The sequence below is a fragment of the Pangasianodon hypophthalmus genome, chromosome 23, assembly GCF_027358585.1.
Source record: "Pangasianodon hypophthalmus isolate fPanHyp1 chromosome 23, fPanHyp1.pri, whole genome shotgun sequence".
Taxonomy (NCBI): domain Eukaryota; kingdom Metazoa; phylum Chordata; class Actinopteri; order Siluriformes; family Pangasiidae; genus Pangasianodon; species Pangasianodon hypophthalmus.
This window is the reverse complement of record NC_069732.1, coordinates 7,830,119-7,852,289: the sequence shown is the minus strand read 5'-3', so window position 1 is coordinate 7,852,289 and position 22,171 is coordinate 7,830,119. Positions and strand designations below refer to the sequence as shown.

Here is a 22,171-nt window from a genome sequence, read left to right as displayed (position 1 = left end):
GATCCGCCACAACCCTGACCATAGTGAAGCAGTTACTGAAGATAAATTTAGTATAATTTAGAAATTGAATATATGTATGGAGACAGTGTGTCCACTAGGTGGCAGCAGTGTCCATCTTATTTTCGTATAAAAATACTATATTTCCAAATTGTATAATTCCAAACTTTTTTACTCGTTACTCCCTTGACTGCAGATGCCCAGAGCACCCCAGTTTGATACTCATTCCTGTAAAATAGAACATGCATTTTGTCTGGAGTGCAGTTGAGAGGTAGCTGCTTGGAAACATTGTTTACTCTTTTCATTTTAAAAATTGTTTTATTTTTATTTATGCATTTATGCATGTTGTTAAGCTTTAAATTCAGGTGATAAAATGAGGTGTTGGTGTACCTGCAGGAATGGCATGCTGAGAAGCCTTTATTCATCTGAATGCAATTTTCCTGTCCTAATCTGATATTCAATACCACAATATGAAGATGATCCACATATTATTGAACTTCTGTGGTTTCAGTTCATAACAGGAATGATTTACAGGCATTGTCTTATTACAAAAGAAAAAAAAAACAGATATTCACAAAATTCTTGTTTTGTCTGCTGTATAAGTCTCATTTAAGAACTTTATTGTGGTAAACATTCCAGTTACGCCTATTTCCAAACGTGCACCAACTGCAGGAGCATTTCTAAAACCCTGAGCTGTTGAGTTATGGCCCATGTAAAAGCGCCTGGAGTGCATTTCTGAGCAATGACCCTTACAATTAACAGACAGGTTTCTGAGACCGAGAGAAAAAAAAAAAAACCACGAGTGTGTGTGTGTGTGTGTGTGTGTGTGAGTGGGAGAAAGAGGAAGCTGAATATTCGCCTGTAGCCCGCGCGCTCCTGAGCCGGGGAACGGAACGCACGTGCCTGCGCGCGCTCACTCTCCCAGCAGAGCTGACGTGGGCTGTGGGCTCGATCTCGCACAGCTGTTGCGCATCTGGCTGTGCCGCTGTGCGCTGAGCAGCAGCTTCATACAAGGACAAGACAGAGATTAGCACTCGAGAATGAATGCGTTACATGACTGGGTGCTGGCGTACCCGGCTCCGGCCCGGCTGCTCTGGGTTCTGGCTCTGGTTCTGGCCACCCTGCTGGTTTGGAGTCTGTTCTTCTGCTGCTGGGAGAATCGCAGCTCTGTGTCTCCTCTGGAGAGATACCTCTCAGGTAAGAACTGCTTTCGTGTTTGCATGTGTAATCAGCTTTCCTTACTCTCACCATTAGAATCAGCTGATAAAGCGCACAATGGAGCTTTAGTCTCTCGCCCCTTCGGCGCCCAGAGGAGAAATGACTCATAAAACAGTGATCCTGTGTAAAATAAAAGACATAATATAAGCTGTTGCAAAAATAACTAAAAGTGGGAAGAGTTTCCTTTTCCATTCATCCAAAGTTGTGCCGGTTTCCAGGGTAATGTTTTCCATTTTCCGTGGAGAGTGGCATTTTTATTGGCCTGGGCTGCAGAATGTGGTCAGGTCTGTGTAGGCTGTTTATGTGCAGCTCCAGTCACATCATTTTTCGGTGTTGACATTTCAGGGGGCGTTTTTCAAACCTCCAAATCACACACTGCCATGCCCACCACTCATTACAGGGTTCTAAAAAAATCTTTTGCTGAAAAGATGTTGAAAGCTATTTGCTTTTAAAAGGAAAAGTCCACCCTGAATGACTTGTACATCAGTATTTATAATCAATATTTGATCTTCAAGGGTGCAGAACATTTATTTTAAGACTAATCTGATTTTTGGTTAAACTTCTTTCATCAGTATGTAGGTCTGTTTCACTTTGGCTACCTGTAGATAGTGGAACCAGCTCTGGCATCATCTCTCTAAAAATAATGATGCAGCAGCGCTTTAAGCTCATCTGTACACCCTGCTCAAACAGACCAGCTTCCAAAAGCTTCAGTTTTGCTAATTCCACCATCAACGCTATCATGCCTGTTATCTCGTAGATTGCTAATTAACAGAGCTAAGTTTCTGCTGTAACTCAACCTAACTGCATCATTTAACTGCAATGCATTCTGGAACTTTGTATCCAATGTTTGTTAATGCCACTATTTCTATACTGGATTCTTCATTAATGTGATATTACTGGAAATTGGTGAGTGAGAAAGTAGGCTCTTGCTCTTTTGTTATTAGGGGTAACAGCAAAATGACTCATCACTTATGCTTGAGGTCCTCGAGATGCTATTAAACACCACTGTAACTGTGCTAGCAATGTCCCCCTGTGACGTCACGCAGCAGACAACAGCTACCTTCTCACAGGAATAACAAAATACAGCAGCAACCAACAAATTAGCTCCACCATCATTAAGCATAGCACAAATATTTCAATATAAACATATTTAATGCATTTCAGGGTGGAGTTGTCTTCACAAGTTTCTTAAAGAATGCATTTCACTTACGAATGCATAATGGGGAAAAAACAAAGACATTATTATTTTTAGACATGAATGCAAAATTAAACCAGATTTTACAATGGTGGCCTGCAAATGTCATGTAACAAATGTAAGCTGTGATACAGGTTGAAGTGATTTAAAGCAGGCATTTCCATCTCTGATCCACAAAGCAAATATTCTGATATTTCGATAATCCTGAAAAATCAGATTATTAATAATCAGTAAGTAGAACTCTGGAAAGTCTGCTTGCTCTTTAAGAGCAAGCTGGAAATATTGCATTCATTTAATCATTTCATTTAATTTACTGATGTTTTGGGTATCTTCTATGCTCTTATTTTCAATGGCATCAAGTTACAAGAATAAAATAATAATAATAATAATATGAAGTAAACATTTACATTCAAATACAATGAAGTATGTACAATAGGCAGGTGTTCAATCAGGGTCCAGGTTCAAAATCCTTTGACCTTTATGCAGTTATTTTAGTAGAATGTAGCACTGTGTCTGCATGAGAGCCTCCATATCAGTAGTGAATAATGGCCTAAATCTTTGTAACATGCCCACATACTTAAGGGTGTCTCTTAAATGCAGGGCCACTACAGGCAACAGGCCTTCACATGCTGAGTATGGATGATGAACATTCTCAGAGAGATCCAGGCTGTTGCTGTGGGTCAGGAAGGAGCCTGAGGCCTTTCCTCAAGCTGTACTAAAACAAGCCTGATCTCAGCAGCCTTCTTTGTTTACCTTTGTGCTCTGGTTGTATATGTTTGCCTCACTAATGTTGTTTTTCCCTTCTTCTTTTTATATCCAGCCAAATATAAGTTGTGTATTTCTGATAACTCTTGTGCTCTGAGCATTTGTATGTCTACGTATACGGTCATTTGAATTTCCCTTTTTGATTCCAGCCATGAAGAAGAACTCAAAGACAAAGCATCAAAGTCAGGTAACTCAAAAACCATAATAACTCTAAACCTATAATTTATAATAACACTCAGTATTTTGTCTTTTCTCCGAAATGCATGTGTTTTGTAGTGGGACGCTTCTGGCATATTATTTTTCATATTTTATGAGTGCAGGTATTTTGAACCATGTGTTTTGCCTAGTTGTACCTACAGTATTTCAATAATATATACAATATAGAAGCCTCTAGAGGCCAGTAATGAGCCAATGAACTTTATTAAAGAACTTATACAGTATACTGTATACATCCAGGGAGTACTAGAGTAATAATCGTAGATGTTTGAGTGAAGTACACAAAGTTTGGACAAAAGTCCTTCATCAGCTGTGTATAAATACTTTCATGATATAATTGATTATATTATATTTTTTATTTATTGTAATACTTACACATACTAAACACACGGATACATCTATATACTTGTATGTATATCTCATAGGTTTACATACCCATGGCAGAATCTGTAAGATGTTTACCTCCTTTTTTTTTTTTTTAAAGATATATTAGTGATCATACATAACACATTTCCTTTATTTGGTAATACTGCACAGATGAAGCTGCCACAGGAATTTCCATGTATTATTTTAATCATGATAATAACTGAAATTACACAAACAACCTTCATCAGAACATACTCTTTACATACCTTTGCATTTTGGGCCTGTTAATACTCATTCAAGGATACTGAGATCACTGTGAAGTTAAGAATCTGCACATGTTTCTTGCTGGATTGTAATCAGTGTATGTGCATGAACAGTCAGTATGCTTCTTAGTTATTAGGGAAATCTTGTGCATTTAGTCTATGTCTGCACTGAATTTGCTGGATGCTAAAATATGGGGAAAGCAAAAGAGCTGTCACATGATCTGTAAGAAAAAGTAATTCAGTGTTATAAATTAGGAAAAGGTTATAAAAAAAAAGATATCCAAAGATTAGAAAATGCAAATCAAAAGCACTATTCAAACAAATTCAAGATTTAAAAAAGTGGTTCTGTGGATACCAAGCCAGGATCAGGTAGGCCAAGAAAGATTTCTGACACAACCACCAGGAAAGTTGTACGAGATGTAAAGAAAAACCCTACTACTTACTCTACTACTTATCTGAAACAAAGTGGGGTGGCTGTTTCTGACTGTACAATAAGGGAATGCTTGAACAAAAACGGGCTGCATGGTAGAGTTGCCAGAAAAAAAAGTCATTTTTATGCTGCTACCATGAAATTATAAAGCTTACAATTTGCCAAAACAGCATCTAGAGAAACCTCAAGAATTCTGGAATATAGTAATTTGGAGTGATGAGACAAAAATTGAGCTTTATAGTAACAACCATAAATGTTATGTTTGGAGAGAAGTCAGCAGAGCCTATGAAAAGAAAGATATCCCTACCATGAAGCATGGAGGTGGATCTCTGCTGTTTTGGGGGTGTGTGAGCTACAGTGGTACAGGAAATTTGGTCAAAATGATGGAAAGATATATGCATCACATTATCAAAACATTTGTGTGGGAACTGCATCTGGGGAGCACATGGACTTTCCGATATGACAACGAACCAAAGCACAAGGCCAAGCTGCCCCTTCAGTGGTTCCAGAGGAAGAAAGTGTTGCCCTCACAGTCCCCAGACCTCAACATGATTGAGCCACTTTGGAAAGAACTCAAACGTGCAGTACGTGCAAGGCAGTTAAATAATTTACTGGATCTGGAGACTTTTTGCCAAGAAGACTGGGTAACTTTACAACCTGAGTAAATAAAAGTACTTATTCACAACTAAGAGGTTGCAAACTGTTACTGATGTTCATGGGGGCAACATGTGATTTTAAGAAGTAAGGGTATGTAAACCTTTGAAGAGGGTTTTTTTGTGTGTTTCAGTTATAATTATGATTAATATAATACATGGAATTTTCTGTGGTGATAAATAGCTTCGTCTGAGCACTATTACTAAATCAATGAAATGTGTTTTGTATGTACTGTGTTTCTAAAAAGAAGATGCATACATCTTACAAATTCTGCAAATCTACAAATTTGAACACTAAGGCTTATTATCCGGTAGTTACATTAAAAACAATGCAAAAAATGATTAAGCTACTATTATAAGACAGTCACTGCTGTGATAAGTAGTGATACATGACTACATTCCCACTAACTGACCAGAAATGAGTACAAGATAGTTGTAGGATGATCAGAACAATAAACATAACAGTTGGAGCAAGTACCAGTACTCAGGAGTGCTATACTGCTTTGCAATTTCTGCAGAATGTCTTGTAGGGAATTGATGTTATATAGGCAAAACTCACCCTAGATCGGTCTATATCAACTTCCATGTTCCTGAAGCAGTAGGTAATGGCATTAATGATTTTCTAGCTCTCTGTACCTGCAGAGAAGGCTAGTAGAATAATTACACAGTGGGGTCCAAAAGTCTGAGACCACGTTGAAAATCTGGGATTTTTTCATTTCATGGTTTAGAATTTTGAAATAACAAAAACAAAGAACAAAGAAAAAAATTAAATGTTAAATATCTGGAACATTAATATTTTAGATTATGCACTATTTCTAGGTCCCTATTTAAATGTATGCAATTTTTGATAGTGACCATGTTAACTGCTTTGTACAAAAGGTCAGAGTTTCCTCATGCCTAATCTCTTCTATTAAAGCACATGTTCAGACGATACTCTGATGGATTTGATCTAAAATGGATCATAAGGTTTAGTACAAGCTTGTGGAGTCCATGCCAGCTTGAGTGCACGCTGTCATTAAAGCAAAAAGGGGACGTACCAAATACTCAGAAACTCTGAAATTCATGTAAATATTTCAAAGATGTGTACTGGTTGGCACTGCACTGTCTCTTACTGTGCTTCTTGTCCTGTTTTAGTATTTATTGTACTGTCTTTTGCTGTTTGCACACGTTTGCACATGCACTTTATGTAGTAATGTGTAGCCTCTTGTAGTTCTGTGTTGTTTTATGTAGCACCATGCTCCTGGAGGAACTTTGTTTTGTTTCACTGTGTACTGTACTAGCTGTATATGGTTGAAAGGACAATAAAGCCAGTTGACTTGAAGATTATAATTTTCACTTAAGTTTATGTCAATAATATAATTTGTAATAAAAACAGTTGTATTAAATTAGATAGGAATGCAAAATAAAAACATTTTCACATTTTTATTTCATATTCATATTTCACATTTTCACAAGCATTTTCTGGTCTCAGATTATTGGACCCCACTGTATATAGAATGCTTGTTTAAGGGTGGTACAGTGAAGTTCCCTGTATGATCCTGCGTTGATTACTGTCTGTAGAGTTTTACATGTTCTTCATATGTCCATATGGGGTTTCCTCTAGGTTCTCTGGTTTCCTTCTACTGTCCCAAAATATGGCAGTAGTTGGATTAGCTACACTAAATTGCTACCACATACCCAGTACTCCCAGGATAGGCTCCAAATCCAGAACAACTCTGACTGAGATAGTTTTTTTTTAAAAACTAAAGTTTGCTACTGAAGATGAATGAATGAATGATTTTCACATATAAATAAATGCCATCTTGAGTGCAGATTTTCTGTTTGATGTAGCCTTGAAAAGAGCCAAACTTTACTTGTTTACCTGACATCCCCAATCACAGTCACTGGCCATCTAACAAGAAGCCCTTTGTGTGATCTTGGAAGTAGGCAGCAGAAAAGCACCCACATAATTCACTGCTAAAACCTCTTTGTGGTTTACTCAGTGTTGCCCTTGTGCTGTACAGTCACTTGCATTCAGCTCAAACAGTTCAGCAGAGTGATTTTGCAACTGTTTCAATTGTTGTTTCTTTGCAAGTGGAATGAATACCTTGTTTTCATTGTTCTTCCAGCGGAAGAAGAAGCAGAAGGAGAGAAGTGTCACTTCAGCTTTGGTTAATGATGGGATTGTTGGAATAATCACACTGGCAACTCCTCCGACTCAGGAGAAACAGATGGCATTGAAAGGGGAGAAGAAGGAGAAGAAGCCGAAAGCACTGAAAGCCTTGAAAGAGGAGAATAAGGAGGAGAAGCAGAAGGTGGAGAAGGAGGAAAAGCAAAAGCCGGTGAAGGAGGAGAAACAGAAGGTGGTGAAGGAGGAGAAAAAGAAGGTGTTGAAGGAAGAGAAACAGAAAGCAGTGAAGGAGGAGAAGCAGAAAGCAGTGAAGGAGGAGAAGCAGAAAGCGGTGAAGGAGGAGAAACAGAAGGTGGTGAAGGAAGAGAAGCAGAAAGCAGTGAAGGAGGAGAAGCAGAAAGAAGTGAAGGAGGAGAAGCAGAAGGTGATAACGGAGGAGAAGGCAGAAAAACAGGATGAACTAGAAAACTCTACCACAGTAAGGAAGAGGAACAAACGCCGTCTGAAGGTCACCATTGCACCTGAGGCCATAACCTTTGAATCTGCAGAGAATGTGAGTCTCCTCTCACCTCTACTTAGCAAATGAAATGTACCTTACCTAATTACATTAACTTCATCCTTTTGATGTTGCTATACATTCATTTACATTATGCTGCTAGCAGAATAGAAATTATTGATTCTGTCATACTGCTGATACATGCTGATACATTTTATAAAAATGTTTTAAACTAGAGGTCACATCTTTAAAGGTACAGTTTGTTGTTTTTAAAACTGTTTCTAGACCTTTACTAATCATTTAATAATAAGAGCTCAAAGATATGTTAGAAAAACTGTGATTCAAAATAGTGCCATGCATTGGACCTTGTTAGCTTCATTTCAGGCTTCTGCTTAAACCTTTCTGGCCCAGAAATTAGGCCTGCCCCAAGGAAGCAGAGCTGCTCAGGTCTTTTTCTTAAAAGAGCTTCAGAAGAGGGGTGGGGTGAGACTGGGAAGGGAAAGTTTGACTGTGTTTTCATTGCAGTTACAGTTTGCCTCACAGGGGGCTCTGAAAATTACAAACTGCCGCTTTAAGACTTGAAGTGAAAGTGCTGATTGCTTGCAGTGATAAACACACTGTTTCGGATCTGTAACAGCTTCTTTAATCAGTGAATACTTAGTTTGCTCAATTTCATCTTCAAACCTAATCCTTTTTCTGGCCACCAGTTTATATTGTTATACTGAGTGGCCTTCTTGTACTACAGCTGAAATTGCCATTGAGCTTCTTAATAATTGAATTGAATGTAATCTCTGATGTATTTTTAATTACCTGGCAGCACACCAGATTTGTCACTGACGAAGTCAAATTTACTCAGTTATTCATCTAATCAAACGCTTATCTGCAATCAGTGAGCTGTATGCCCTAGCAGATTAGCACCTGGATATATTGCATGGTTCTTTTCCCATTTTGAGACAGATAGTGTATAAAATTACAAATGCATCATTAGTTACTGATGTCAGTCAACGCTATTATTGCGAACCTAACCAAATAGATTCATTCCTTTTAGCTCCATAGATATGCTAGGTTAAGGGTAAAGGCTCTCTGTATATTCAGCTGTATCTTTATTAGGATGAAGCACAGAGTTAATTCCTCCAGGGAGGTACAGCTTGGTGAAGTTGGCACTGAGACTGGCGCTAAGGCTGGATGGCATGCACAGTTAGCTCAAACCCCTCCTCCTGTTAAGCCCATGCCTCATTGTACCAAGTCATTTGTCTTCATTGAATGCTTTGTTAACCTATTACACAAGATTTTCCCAGGCATAAACACTGACCAAAAGCATTAGAATGCTTAGGGTTCTTTTCTTCTCTGTCATTCTAATTAAATTGACATTGGACATTTGCAATATTTATTGTTTGTCTCTTAAGTATGATGATGAAAAAAAGAACCTCTTTCACTGCAAAAAGTCTGGATGGAATTTCTAGAAATCTGGCAAGTACAGGCCTACATGAAATAAAAGGTGGGTTCAAGACTGTTCTGGAAGTTAACTGGTATCACAATAATGGCCATGGCAATACTATTATATCTATTATATCACAGTAACTGAAATATGCAAATAGACCCTTTAAACACTAAACATCTGTTTTACTGTGTGCTGTGAAAATTTCATGGGGTCATTCATGTGATTCAAAAATATGTAATACTTCTGATGATTCTAATCCAGGCCAATCACTAAGCATGTCATGTTTTAAAGGAGCAGTATGTAATATTTTTATATACCACTCTGCTGCCTGTGAGATGAAATAATTGTAGCATTGACAAGTCTTCCCCTTCAGTCTGCCATATACTTCAAATAACATGGAGTAGTAAATTTAAGCAAGTCTCCCCTTTATTGGGGCTGTAATGTGAGCTGATGTCAAACATTTTTGCTTTGAAATACCTTTTTTGTTTAGTGTACTGTATACTATCTAACTTTTACCACCAACAATCCTCTCTCTATGTGTTTAAACTTGAGTTGCCTATTAAGAAGCTGAGCTGAGGAGTTCTGTACTGGGTGTTGTTGGAGCTTATCTTTCAGGCTGGAATTTAAAAAAAAATACTTTATTTATACAGGGTGTCTAAAAAGTCAGGAACCAATGAGAATATGTTGAGCTAAATCCGTGATCAAAAACGTGATACAGCGACTGAGAAGATGCATAGAACATAAGGGTGAACGTGTACAGCATAAGTTGTAAATAATAAATACAAAATTAAGTATGTCGTTTTACTGTCACTGGTTCCTGTCTTTTCGGACACCCTGTAGTTTTAGTTTATGTGGATCATCTGCCACACAAGTCCTAGTGAATGAGTTGTTACTATAGAAACGATATAAGTACCTATGATTTGAATTATGATGAATTACAACCAGAAGTACTGACAGTACAGTGCTGTTAAAGGACACGAATCAACACCTTCTGACCAATCAGTTTCAAGAATTCAACAGTGCTGTGGTATAGTAGTACATATTATTATTATTATTATTATTATTATTATTATTATTACATGTCTAGAATTTTTTTTTTGAAAATGACAGACTGCACCTTTAATATATTGCAAGTCATGTCCTTACTGCATAGCTAGCAAATGACCTGTAATTTTGTCCAGATTATGCAAGAAGACATGCAGTTGCAGCTTTGCTGGACAGAGAATTGGAGGTTTTTACGCAATGCGCAGGGTTATAGTGAGAAAGGGTCATCAGTGTGCAGTTTATGACACAGAGACTCTATTGCTTCAGTGACTGCCTCATTGTGCTGTGTAGAAGAGTGCGTAAAGTAGTGCCCTTCACTGTCTAGCATTTGTGTCCCGGTGAATAGAGCGCGAGCCTGGTGTAAATGATGCGTCCTGATGTAGGAGGTGATATCGCTATTGAGCGCGTCTGCATCATCAGGAGCGTGTAATCCTCTCCCTGCTGCATTTACTCTGCTGATCCCTACAAAATCAGACGCAGCGGATTCTCACCAATCAAGCAACTTCCGGTAAATCTTTTCTTACTGACATTTGACTAGGCGGCGCACAGTGATGGCTATTGCTCAAGTAGAAAACGGTTTGCATGCTATTTATACACCATGTCCTAAACTGTAAAGGTGGTAAATATGCCAAAGTAGCACAGCCTATGCAGGTCGAGATAGTGCCCGAAAGCACCGCATACTATTTAGTGCGCTAGTATGCGGTTTAGGACGCAGCCTCTCCTCAGGCTGACTGGATAATTATTAAGTTTGTCAGCGTGATGCTGGCTTTGATGCTTTAATGTGTCGTTGTGACAGATTTGGAGGTTATAAGTGAAGCTAAATTAGAAGTGCATTGCTGAAGGTGAGCAGCCAGAATGGAGATAAAACTCTTTTTTCCCCTGAATGCGGGTTTATTCCCCCGCAGGCACGCGCCGGTGTTTTGCTGCATCACTGCATGCTCTTGGTTATGATGGCCATATTTTTGCGCAGTGTACTCAAAGTGCTGTGTGTGATGACTTAGTGTTAATGATGGCTCTTTCATGACGGGTCATTTACTCTTTACAGTTTAGAAACAGTTCACAGATGCCTCAAATTCATATTCAGTGTCTATCAATCTGTCTGTGAATCTGTCTGTCTGTGTCTATGATTTTATTATTTACAAATAATACTGTATATGGGCTTGTCTATGCCCTTGGTATTTCTGTATCTGATTATACGGTAAAGTTTTAATCGCCTTCATTAGACCAAGATGATTGATGAAGAACAGGTGACAGTCTTGAATCGTCACAACACTCGCCTGAAACAAACCCTGATTGGTTAGATGCTCAGCAGCTGGAGCTCATTTGCATACTGCGACCTTCTGCAGCAGTGGACACTGCAATAACCAAAAAAAACAAAACAAAAAAAAACAAAAGGTGTGGTTTAGTAAATAAAAATTCTGCATGTCACAGTCCTTTAAGACTATGTTTTATTTTGTAGAATGGCACAAAAGCTTGGCCCACTTCCCATAGGTTTTCTCAGGACTGCAATATTGGTCTTCCCAGAATTCCCATGGCCTATTTGTGCCACTGAATAATCAATTCATCAGTTCACCAGCATGTGAAAATAATCAGTGACAGGGTTGTGTGAAGCAAAGTTACTGTTACCATCTTGAAGTTGAATATTTTCCACACCACATCCTGAAATAGTTTCTTCTTATTATTCTTCTTATACTACAGCAATTTGCCAACGCTAACAATTTTTGTCATAGAAAAACATATATCATACATTTAATCCATTTATATTCAAGTTTAATGTTGTGTAACATCCGCAAAACAAGTTCCTGATATGACTTGCATTATGCTGGCTATAAACACTCGTACCTTCACCAGCAGGAAAGACAGCAAAAATGCAGCTTATCGTGTTACTGTGAAACAGCAAAAGGCAAAGGCCTCCATTCTGAAGACTTTCCTGTGTCTGAAAACTTAAAATTACAGCTTTACCCCAGACTGTTACAGAGTGATGACACTGGAGACTCCTTCAACAAAATGTTAAACAAATGTCATCTACAGAAAACTTCACCATATGAACAATTACACACTTTTTTGTTTGTTTGTTTGTTTATATAGAGGGTCCTCCATACAAGTACCTGTTTAGTTGTTATTAAGGAAATGATAATATATTAAAACAAGTGCATTAATATAATCCTTGCAGTCAAACTACTGTCCTAGCTTTGCTGTGATAGAAAATTAATCAACACTTTCTGACCAATCAGAATTAAGCATTCAGCAGAGCTGTGGTAGTATAACACAAGTTGATAACTGACTGCTCTAACTGATAGATAACTGATCTATTTAAAATGAAAAATACTGTGAACTGAAAGCAGGCAATTGACTAAATGCATATAATTTTTCTTAACACTCATTTTTGCCATGTATTTACTGCTACTAATTACTGAATTATATAATTATAATTTGTACTTGGTGTAAGCCGCAGTTTGAAAGCCACACTTTCTCTCAGTCTTATAGCCATAAAGAGAGCCTTGGTAGGAAAGCCTACAGTACCTCTTTCAGCACTTTCCATCTTTAATTTATTGTAGGAATTACATAAGAGGGAAAAAAGACTTCCTCCCACACCCCCATTTTCCCTGCTAATGGAAAATTACAGTCGACTCCAGAATTATTGGCACCTTTTATGAAAATGAATATTGCATGCAATGAGTGATCTTTTGAGCCTGGGTGCTGTATAGTCTTATTTAAAATTCGTTTCTTATATAGTGCAATTTCCTGCAGAACAATGGTTTCAAAATTATTGGCACCCTAACATCAATATTTGCTGAAGCTGTCCCTGGAGAGTTACTCATGTGTATGTTTACTGGCAGTATTTTAACTGCTACAGACTGATAGCGGTATTGTTATGTCTATTATCTGACTTGTACAGATCCATCTGTCTGTTAGATAAGAATTTTTGCATTCATTTTAAATTACTTTTAAGCGTTGTTAACTTTGCTGCATTTGTTTTCGAGAGAAAATACTGTTGAGATCCACTAAAGGTGAATAGTTCTCTGATTATTTGAGATTGAAATTTGTGTCATTGTCAATTTTTGCTCATTTTTGCTCATTTTTATGAAAGATGGCAATAATTATGGAGGTGTGTCTATAAAACAACATTTATTATTTAATGACTTCTGATAATATTTGTTCTAGAACAAATGACTATGCTGTTGTGAGTTTTGTAAGAGTAACTATTGCAATAATCAGTGCAAAAGCAATAGTTTGCATTGGCTACTGACAAATGAGACTTAAGAATGATGAAAAACACAGTATTTAGGTGGGTATACCTTGCACACGGTGATAATGAAAGATAATACACTGTAAATGAGCTTCTTGTTTGGCTTTAGACTTTTTAAAAATTTATAACTGCTTTAGAAGTGTTTCCTGAGATATTTCAGCTTGTTTTTGCTGAGTCAGCTCATTGTAGCCCACAGCGAGCTGCCAGAACAGCTTCAGTGTGCCTTGGCATCGACTCTACAAGTCTCTGGAAATGTACTGGAGTGATGAACATCATTCTTCCCCCTGATGCTTTGATGGCAATGGTGGACAGTGCTGTCTAAACCTTGGCAGCAAATATATAAAAAACATGAATACCAGAAAGTCTTACTGTGTTGTAAACTTTTTGCAGGCAATGTCTGTGACTCCTCGTCCACGTCTCCGAGAGAGGTCTGCATCAGAGGAGAGTAGGAGCGAGCTGTGCTCCTCAGCCTTCCCCGGAGACACCCTGCCCTGGAATCTGGCCAAGCACCAGCGTGTCAAACGTTCTAAATCGGCATCTGGAGATGTTCTGGACCCTGCTGAGAGAGCGGTCATCCGCATCGCAGGTAAGAGGAGGTCTGAGTCAGAGTACTGCTTCTGCTGCAGTACAGTGAAACACACCACACCACTTCATAAACAATCATCTCACACAGTTAGAAGAGTGGATCTGATGAATTTTTATTGTTCTTGAATGTGAAAAGTAGAGAGGAGTGGAGTGGTTCTGTGTCTATTGGCATCCCTCAAGGCTGTATGCTATTCCTATTTCCTATTTCTCTCTAGCATACACAGATGACTAGTAGCCAGCAGATTAACAGACACATTCTGAAGTGTGCAGATGACACTCTTGTTCTACATCTGTTAAGAATTAATTTGTAAATTTGTTCTAAACAGTACTCCACTATAAGAAGTAAGAACTGCTGGTGTATTATTTTGACATACTATTTAGTAAATAGTATGCCGACCGACACCAGGTAGTGTCTGCTCAGTGAGGCATGAGATCTGTTTCCAGATCTTTCAAACTGACTGTCCCTCAGTGGTGGAATGAACTTCCAACCTCAATCAAGACAGCAGAAACCATCACTGTCTTCAAAAAATGGCTAAAGACCCACCTCGTCCGTGAACGCTTAGCTAACCCCTAACTTGTCCCCACTCAAAAAAAAAATAAATAAATAAAAATCTGCACTTACAGTGGCTTGTATGGTAGCATTACTTGTATTGTTCTCTGCTTGATATATCACTTTGCTTGTATTTCCTTACTTGTAAGTCGCTTTGGTTAAAAGCGTCTGCTAAATGAATAAATGTAAATGTTAATGTACATGCATTGGGATGGACTTAAGTGAAAGTATTAGTTCTATGTCAAAATCTTAAAAAATCAATAAAAAAGTAGGCATATGGAGGCAAAAATCTACTTTAGTGAAAGTAAAAAGTATCTACATAAACTATATGGCCAAAAATATTTGGACACCTGACCAATTAACATCCCATTTCAAAACCATCGGTATTAATATGGAGTTGGTCCCCACTTTACTGCTATAACAGCCTCCAGTCGTCTGAGAAGGCTTTCCACCAGATATTGGAACATGGCTGTGGGGATTTGTACTCATTCAGCCATAACAGCACAAAAGATTGGGGAGGGATGTCTGGTGAGAAGACCTGATGCGAAGTTGGTGTTCCAGTTCATCCCAAAGGTGTTCAGTGGGGTTGAAGTAAGGGCTCTGTGCAGACCACTCAAGTTCTTCCACAACAACCTTGGTGAACCATGTCTTCATGGAGCTCACTTTGTGCACAGGGGCGTTGTCATGCTGGAGCAGGTCTGCCTTCTTTAGTTCCAGTGAAAGGAAATCTTAATGCTACAACATACAAAGGCATTCTTGACAATTGTGTGTTTCCAACTTCATGGCAACAGTTTAGGAAAGAACCACATATGGGTGTGATGGTCAGGTGTCCACATACTTTTGGCCATATGATGTATAAACATACCCAAGCATTCATGAGTAAAAAGTAAATATTTTATGTATTATAACTGATTAAAAGAGCTGACCAAAAGTGTATCATTTCCAACCCTGCATGACCTAGCTACTTTGCAGTCATATCAGTCATGAGGAAAAATATTCTGCTAACTCAGAAAAACTTAGAATTTTCGCTTACTGATTCTCTAATCCTTAATAGCCTTTTTTGGGATGAATGCTAAGGCACATTAGCAACAGAAGGTAATTTTAAAATTGTAACTAGCTAGCTCATTTAGCAAGGTAATTTAAAAAACCTAATTAGCTAGCTAATTTAACAAACTATTTTACAAAACTTAACTAGCTAAATCAAGAAAAATCATGCTGTTTGAGATTTGTAATAAGTACTTTTTAATTTTTATTAATTTACTTTAAATTAAAATTTAAATAGGAGTAAAAAGGTATGTTTTCTCTCTTGTAAGAGAGAAGTACTATTACTTGAGTAATTACTGTAAGTACTATTACTTGAGTAATAGTACAAGTGGTCAACTTTAATAATACTTGAATATAGTACAAATAATTCAAAATAGTACTTAGGTACAGTAACAAAGTTCAGTTATTCAAGTATTTTCCACATCTGGATGCAACTCTAGTGATTCTTAAGAATGGTGTGGAATGGAGAAAGAAGAAACTGACTGACAATAGAACTAACAACAACATCCAGGATCACAAATTTCTTTACTGTAACGTTCCATAACACACTGCCTGGTGATAAAACACTATTTCTATGAAATTATGAAATTTCACAATTCTCAAGGATTTTATCATACATATCAAACTTATACACCTGATCTAACCGCTAAGCGCTTGTACAACCCCTGGCAAAAATTATGGAATCACCACACTTAGAGGATGTTCACCCAGCCTTTTTACTTTATAGCAAACAAACAAATCACAGATATGACACAAAAAAGGTTTTGTTCAATAGCTTAACATTTTGGCTTTGTGAAACATACAGCAAAAAAATTCAGTGACATTTTTTTTATTAATGGCATGTCATTTTCCAAATCAAGTAGAGGAAATAATTATGGAATCACTCAATGTTGAGGAAAAAATTATGGAATCATCTTTTAATTTCCATTTCTAAAACAAATACTGGGACAAGTCTAAAAATGCTAATAAGTCAGCAGTTAAAAGGGGGTGCTTACACACCTTAACGAGCTGTTGAACTTGACTAATTGAAAGGAAACATAGCTCCAACGAGAGAGATGTCAACTGAAACATTGGAAAGGATTATAAAACTCCTTCAACATGGAATTTCAACATGGAGTGTGGCCAAAGAAGTTGATCCCAGTTAGCTGTGTCTAAAATTTGGGGCAAATATAAACTTAATGGGAAGGTTAGAAAACATACAGGCAGACTAAGGAAGGAAGACGTCAAAGCATCAGGATAGAAAACTCAAAGCAATATGCCTTGAAAATAGAAAATGCACAACAGAACAAATGAAAAACAAACGGGCGGAAACAGGAGTCAATGTTTGTGACAGAACTGTAAGAAACCGGCTGAATGAAATGAGATTTACATATAGAAAAGCCAAAAGAAAACCAGCACTAACACCAAAACAGAAGAAAACAAGGTTACAGTGGGCTAAGGAGAAGCAATCATGGAGTGTGGATGATTGGATGAAAGTGATATTCAGTGATGAATCACGAATCTGCATTTGCCTAGGAGATGATGCTGGAACTTTTGTCTGGTGCCGTTCTAACGAAACATTTGAAGATGACTGCCTGAAGAAAACAATCAAATTTCCCAACTCATTTATGATATTGGGTTGCATGTCAGGTAAAGGACCAGGGGAGATGGCAGTCATTACCTCAGCAGTCAGTGCACAGGAGTACACTGAAAATCTGGACACTTTTCTCATTCCATCCATAGAAAATAGGTTTGGTGATGATGAAGTAATTTTTCAGGATGACAATGCATCATGCCACAGAGCAAACAGTGGTAAAGCTTTTCTTCAGGAAAGGCATATCAACTCAATGACATGGCCAGCAAACAGTCCGGATCTCAATCCAATTGAAAATTTATGGTGGATATTAAAAAAAACTGGTCCATAATAAGGCTCCATCCTGCAAAGCTGATCTGTCAACTGCTATTCGAGAAAGCTGGAACCAGAATGATGGGGAATATTGTTTTTCATTAGTGAAGTCTATGACTCAAAGAATTCAGGCTGTCATAAAAGCCAGAGGAGGAGCAACAAAGTACTAATTGTGTTTTTTTGTTGATGATTCCATAATTTTTTCCTCAACATTGAGTGATTCCATACTTTTTTCCTCTACTTGATTTGGAAAATGACATGCTATTAATAAAAAAAATGTCACTGAATTTTTTTGCTGTATGTTTCACAAAGCCAAAATGTTAAGCTATTGAACAAAACCTTTTTTGTGTCATATCTGTGATTTGTTTGTTTGCTATAAAGTAAAAAGGCTGGGTGAACATCCTCTAAGTGTGGTGATTCCATAAATTTTGCCAGGGGGTGTATGTAGTGCTGAATGTTTCATAGTAAACCTAGTGACTGGACTTCATCATATTAGAACAGTGTTATTAACTGTTTGTATTATTAGAACGCATGTCCAGTTTTATGTACCGATGCTAAATATTTCAAAATGACCTTCATCAAAACTAGCATGAATGAATCTTAAGGTTGCGTGGATGTGAGGTGACATTATATACACACAACACAAGCACACAACACTTGCATGATTCAGTATTTAACTTGTCCTGTGTAAGCATACAAAGTATGCACAGGGCACTCCATGGTGTAAAACCAAGTAGGCTCTAGGTGTGTGTGTGTGTGCGATTGTGTGCATGTGTTTACTGAGAATGTTTTCTTTGGTGTAGTGCCTAGCCTGTTGTTTGCCAACAGAGTTGCTGTTCCCTCAGAGCTGCTGACTGCTGTTTTTACTTTTTCATTTTCTTGAGGAGAGATTGAACACTGTCTTACATCATCTCTGCTTGATCTTGCCTGATGGAGTATATATAGAACATTTGATGAAAATGTGTGAAATCCCCAATGTGCCACTGAAGAATTAGGATCATAATCAATGTTTATATGCAAAATATTTACAGTATTAGAAAAAAGTACAATGTGTCCATTAATAAATAAAAAAATGTTATTCTTGGCAAACTTCTGTGGTATAAGAGGAACAGTTCATCACACCACCCTATCAGTGATAACTTTCCTGTATTTCGTGCAAAAAGCAGGAATAGTGTAATATTTGCACTCTAGACTACCATCCTGTGGCTGAAAATTAATGACGATTACTCAGTTAGTCAGTCCACTTTTCTTTCCTCGGACAAAGTGAAGCAGCTCATATAAACCACCCTAAAACCCTAGATGTTTTTCTTATACTTCTATGTTCATATTTATGTTTAACTTGTATGTAGCACTGTGGTCCTGCGAGACACGACATTTTGTTCGACTATATGTCCACACATGTAGCAGAATGACAATAAGGCTCGACTTGACTTGACTTGACTAAAAACAGCTACTCGGACCTATTTTTACTTCTTTTTTTTAAAACTGAGTAGACTCAGTATTATTATCAGAACTAGATTGGTTCTGATACATTTTAAGATCTTATATACTGATTTTATTCAATGAATGTAAGTGATACTATATTTACTGACACAACAGTTCATGCCTGAACATAAGACACAAATTGTTCTAAAGCCTACCGCATTCATGCCTGTGACCTTTCACATAACTTGGAAACAGAAGCTCAGTGAGATGTCTTGCTAGGAGGATATCAGTTTTAGATCAGTTTCAGTATCAGATACCAGACAATTCATTGATCTGTTTTGTATCAGAAATGGAAAAATGGGATCCATGCTTATATCATCATAGCTTATATGAGTAATATCTGAAGGCACTGCAAAGCGGGAATACACCCTGGATGGGACATCAGTTCATCACAGAGCACCATTCACACACCCACATACACACCCCATATTTTATTAATTTTTATTTTATTTGAATTTTTAGGAAACCATAATCTCCTACAGTGCAAGCTACCAACATTTATCTCATAAATATATTAAAATACACTCATATTTATAGTCAGTGGCAGACTTTTTTTCATTTAACTGGATATAATCAATATAAGGTATCTTAATTATATTAATTAAATGCCTAAAGTAGACCTGGGCAATATATCAGAATTATGACATGCCAGTGAAACAATTTTTATTATCTCCACAGTTATTTTTTTGCAAAGATATCAATATCTCCATGTATTTAAGTTTCTCTCTGTGCCATCTCTGAAAAGCACAGTGAGTGATCTCTTATCAGCTGAAGTTGGCAGCAAAATTGTAAATGGTATGCTCTTCCTGACTTTTTCCTGTTGCTGTTACCGACAAGCACTGAGTGGTTTCACAAGATCCTCCTTTTAACAGGTCGCCCTGAGGGAGATCTTGTACAAGCTGAATCTAGCAGTGAAACGATTCCTGTTGTTCTGACGTCTTTGGTTTATTTATTTTTTTGTCTTTCCCTGTTTCCCCATAAATGCTTATGTATTTATGTAATATTGATACTTGTTTACATCTGGTAAATGTTGATTATTATTCTTGAAAAAGCAAGGTGCAATAGAATTTAAAAATGAAAATTAAACAGTGTAGATTTCAGATTCATGTTATTTAGGCCCATGTAAGTGCATAAATGTAACATTCATTATCGACTGAAAGCAACACAGGTCTATGAATGCAAATAGCAGCTATTTCTCCTTACACAAAATTGCATGACTAAACATGCATAGTCCAGTAACCTATTTATTTGTAATTATTGCTGTTTCTGTTTTTAAGTATTTTGATATATATGAAATTATAGAACAAGTAGAAACATATCATTAATGACCTATTTGTAGAGTGTAGGTATTACAAACTCCACAGGTTTCCTTGTGAGCTGCCAGAGTGGCCTCTTTAATAGCAGCTGATTTGATCAGTAATATTAATGCAGTGAAAATATGAGAGTGCAAAGAAGGGGAACTCTGGGACAAGAGTCCCAGAGTTATGTTTGGGATAAACTGGTTTAGAGTAATTCTTCATTATTTTAAATAACTTCATTATTCATACTGTCATGTGGTAATTACTTTATGGTCTATAGCCTACTGACCCATGCTTGATAAGCAATGGAAATTCAGATGCCCAATCAATTATTTATTCATTATTTTCCCTCTGCCTGTTCTGTTTCAACTTTATATATCTTTATGTATATCTTAGGTCTTTCGCGAGTCTGTGATGGTGGTCTTAATGATTTTAACGATGGAAATCATTTCCATCATGGCCACAAAACTGCACTGTTTTGTTCTATTTTCTCAGTAGCTAAGGCTTTTTCATGTTACTTGTACAATCTGTTACTTATAGCCACCACATGGGGTCAGTAGTTTAAACAACTGTGATCAGTGGGCAGAAATGCGGTTTAGATTAAACACTTAAGGGTTGCTGGCTTTTGCAGTAGCTGCTTTTCAGAGCTGCTCACACCTGGGCTTTTATATCATTTTACCTTTTAAGTCATTTTACCAAGAGCATGTTTTGGATTATTTTGAACTAGAGTAACTAATGAAGCTTTTTAATTTAGATTTATTGCTGAAATTTGAGTGCTGTTTGTGAAGAAAACCCTTTTGTGTTTGAAGGCTTTTCAATTAGAGCATATGAAATACCTGTTAAACTACCACCAGACCTTGAAATGTGTGCATATGTTGCACTGTCCAACCTTTTTGTGCACATCCTTTATTGCAGTGGCTTTCAGTGGAGTTTATAGTTTTAACTATAGCGCACCTTTCTCAGACTCAGTGCATAAAGAATGTGTAAATGTATAAACAAATCCATGTGATATATAAATAAAAACAAGATCTTAAAGATTTATAAATAAAATCCTAAATAGAAAGAATATAAAATATTAAAACCAAGATATTAGCAAGATATTAGATATTAGTATAACTGCATTGCACTAGTTGTACTGTGGTAGAAATTAGCATCTATGTGATGAACACACCAAAGTACTTACATAGAACACCACCCCTTAGGCGAATATTTATTCCTTGTCCTTTAAAAATCTCTTTTTTGTTAAATAGCATCAGTATAAAAACCGCTTTTTTTAATAGCATCAATACATCCCAATTCCATTTTACAATGCACATTGAAAAAAAACTCATTTAATTTACTTAATTCAAACATGTACATCGGTTCCACACATTTGAATTGTGTTACATTAACACAATTTGTTTTTACAAATCCAACATGATTTGATCATGTATGTTCAAAACTCAGAAATCAAAATAAAATCAAACTCTGCACTCTCACCTGATGTGATACCCGAATGCAGGTCACTGGCATTTTGCCACATTACCACTGCACTATTCTACTGTATGTGCTTTAATTGCATTCATTTAGTTCCCATTGTTGCCATGAGATTTCATAACATAATTAGTTCATGTTAATACTATGTGAATCACACTCACTCTACATAATTCAATCTAGTAATTAGAAACTTGTTTGAATTAAGTTTAGTATAAGCAATGAAATCATATTTTGATAAGAAACTTTTTATATATTTTTATCTAAACTATACATAATATGGCCTCTTAAATCTGACTGACCACATATTCCATTCTTTTTCAGTGTAGCTTACAAAACCATGTTATTATGCTTAACTTGGCATGCCATGTCAGTTTTCCGAAGTCAAGTTTTCCAAAGCTACTAGA

General features: G+C 37.0%; 1 protein-coding gene across 5 annotated transcripts in view; it reads left to right on the top strand.

Moving 5' to 3' along the window:
• The first annotated feature begins 886 nt into the window (after positions 1-886).
• The window catches only part of pleca (plectin a), a 120,700-nt gene continuing 99,415 nt past the window's right edge, over positions 887-22,171 (top strand). For 3 of the 5 annotated variants that reach the window (XM_053228501.1, XM_034298605.2, XM_053228500.1), the window contains exons 1-4: positions 887-1,194; positions 3,325-3,362; positions 7,212-7,766; positions 13,835-14,030. In XM_053228501.1, the coding sequence (XP_053084476.1) occupies positions 1,038-1,194; positions 3,325-3,362; positions 7,212-7,766; positions 13,835-14,030 (946 nt within the window). In that variant the 5' untranslated portion in view covers positions 887-1,037. Of the gene's footprint in view, positions 1,195-3,324; positions 3,363-7,211; positions 7,767-10,507; positions 10,703-13,834; positions 14,031-22,171 lie in introns of those variants that run through there. The other 2 variants (XM_034298606.2, XM_053228502.1) reach the window with 2 other exon arrangements.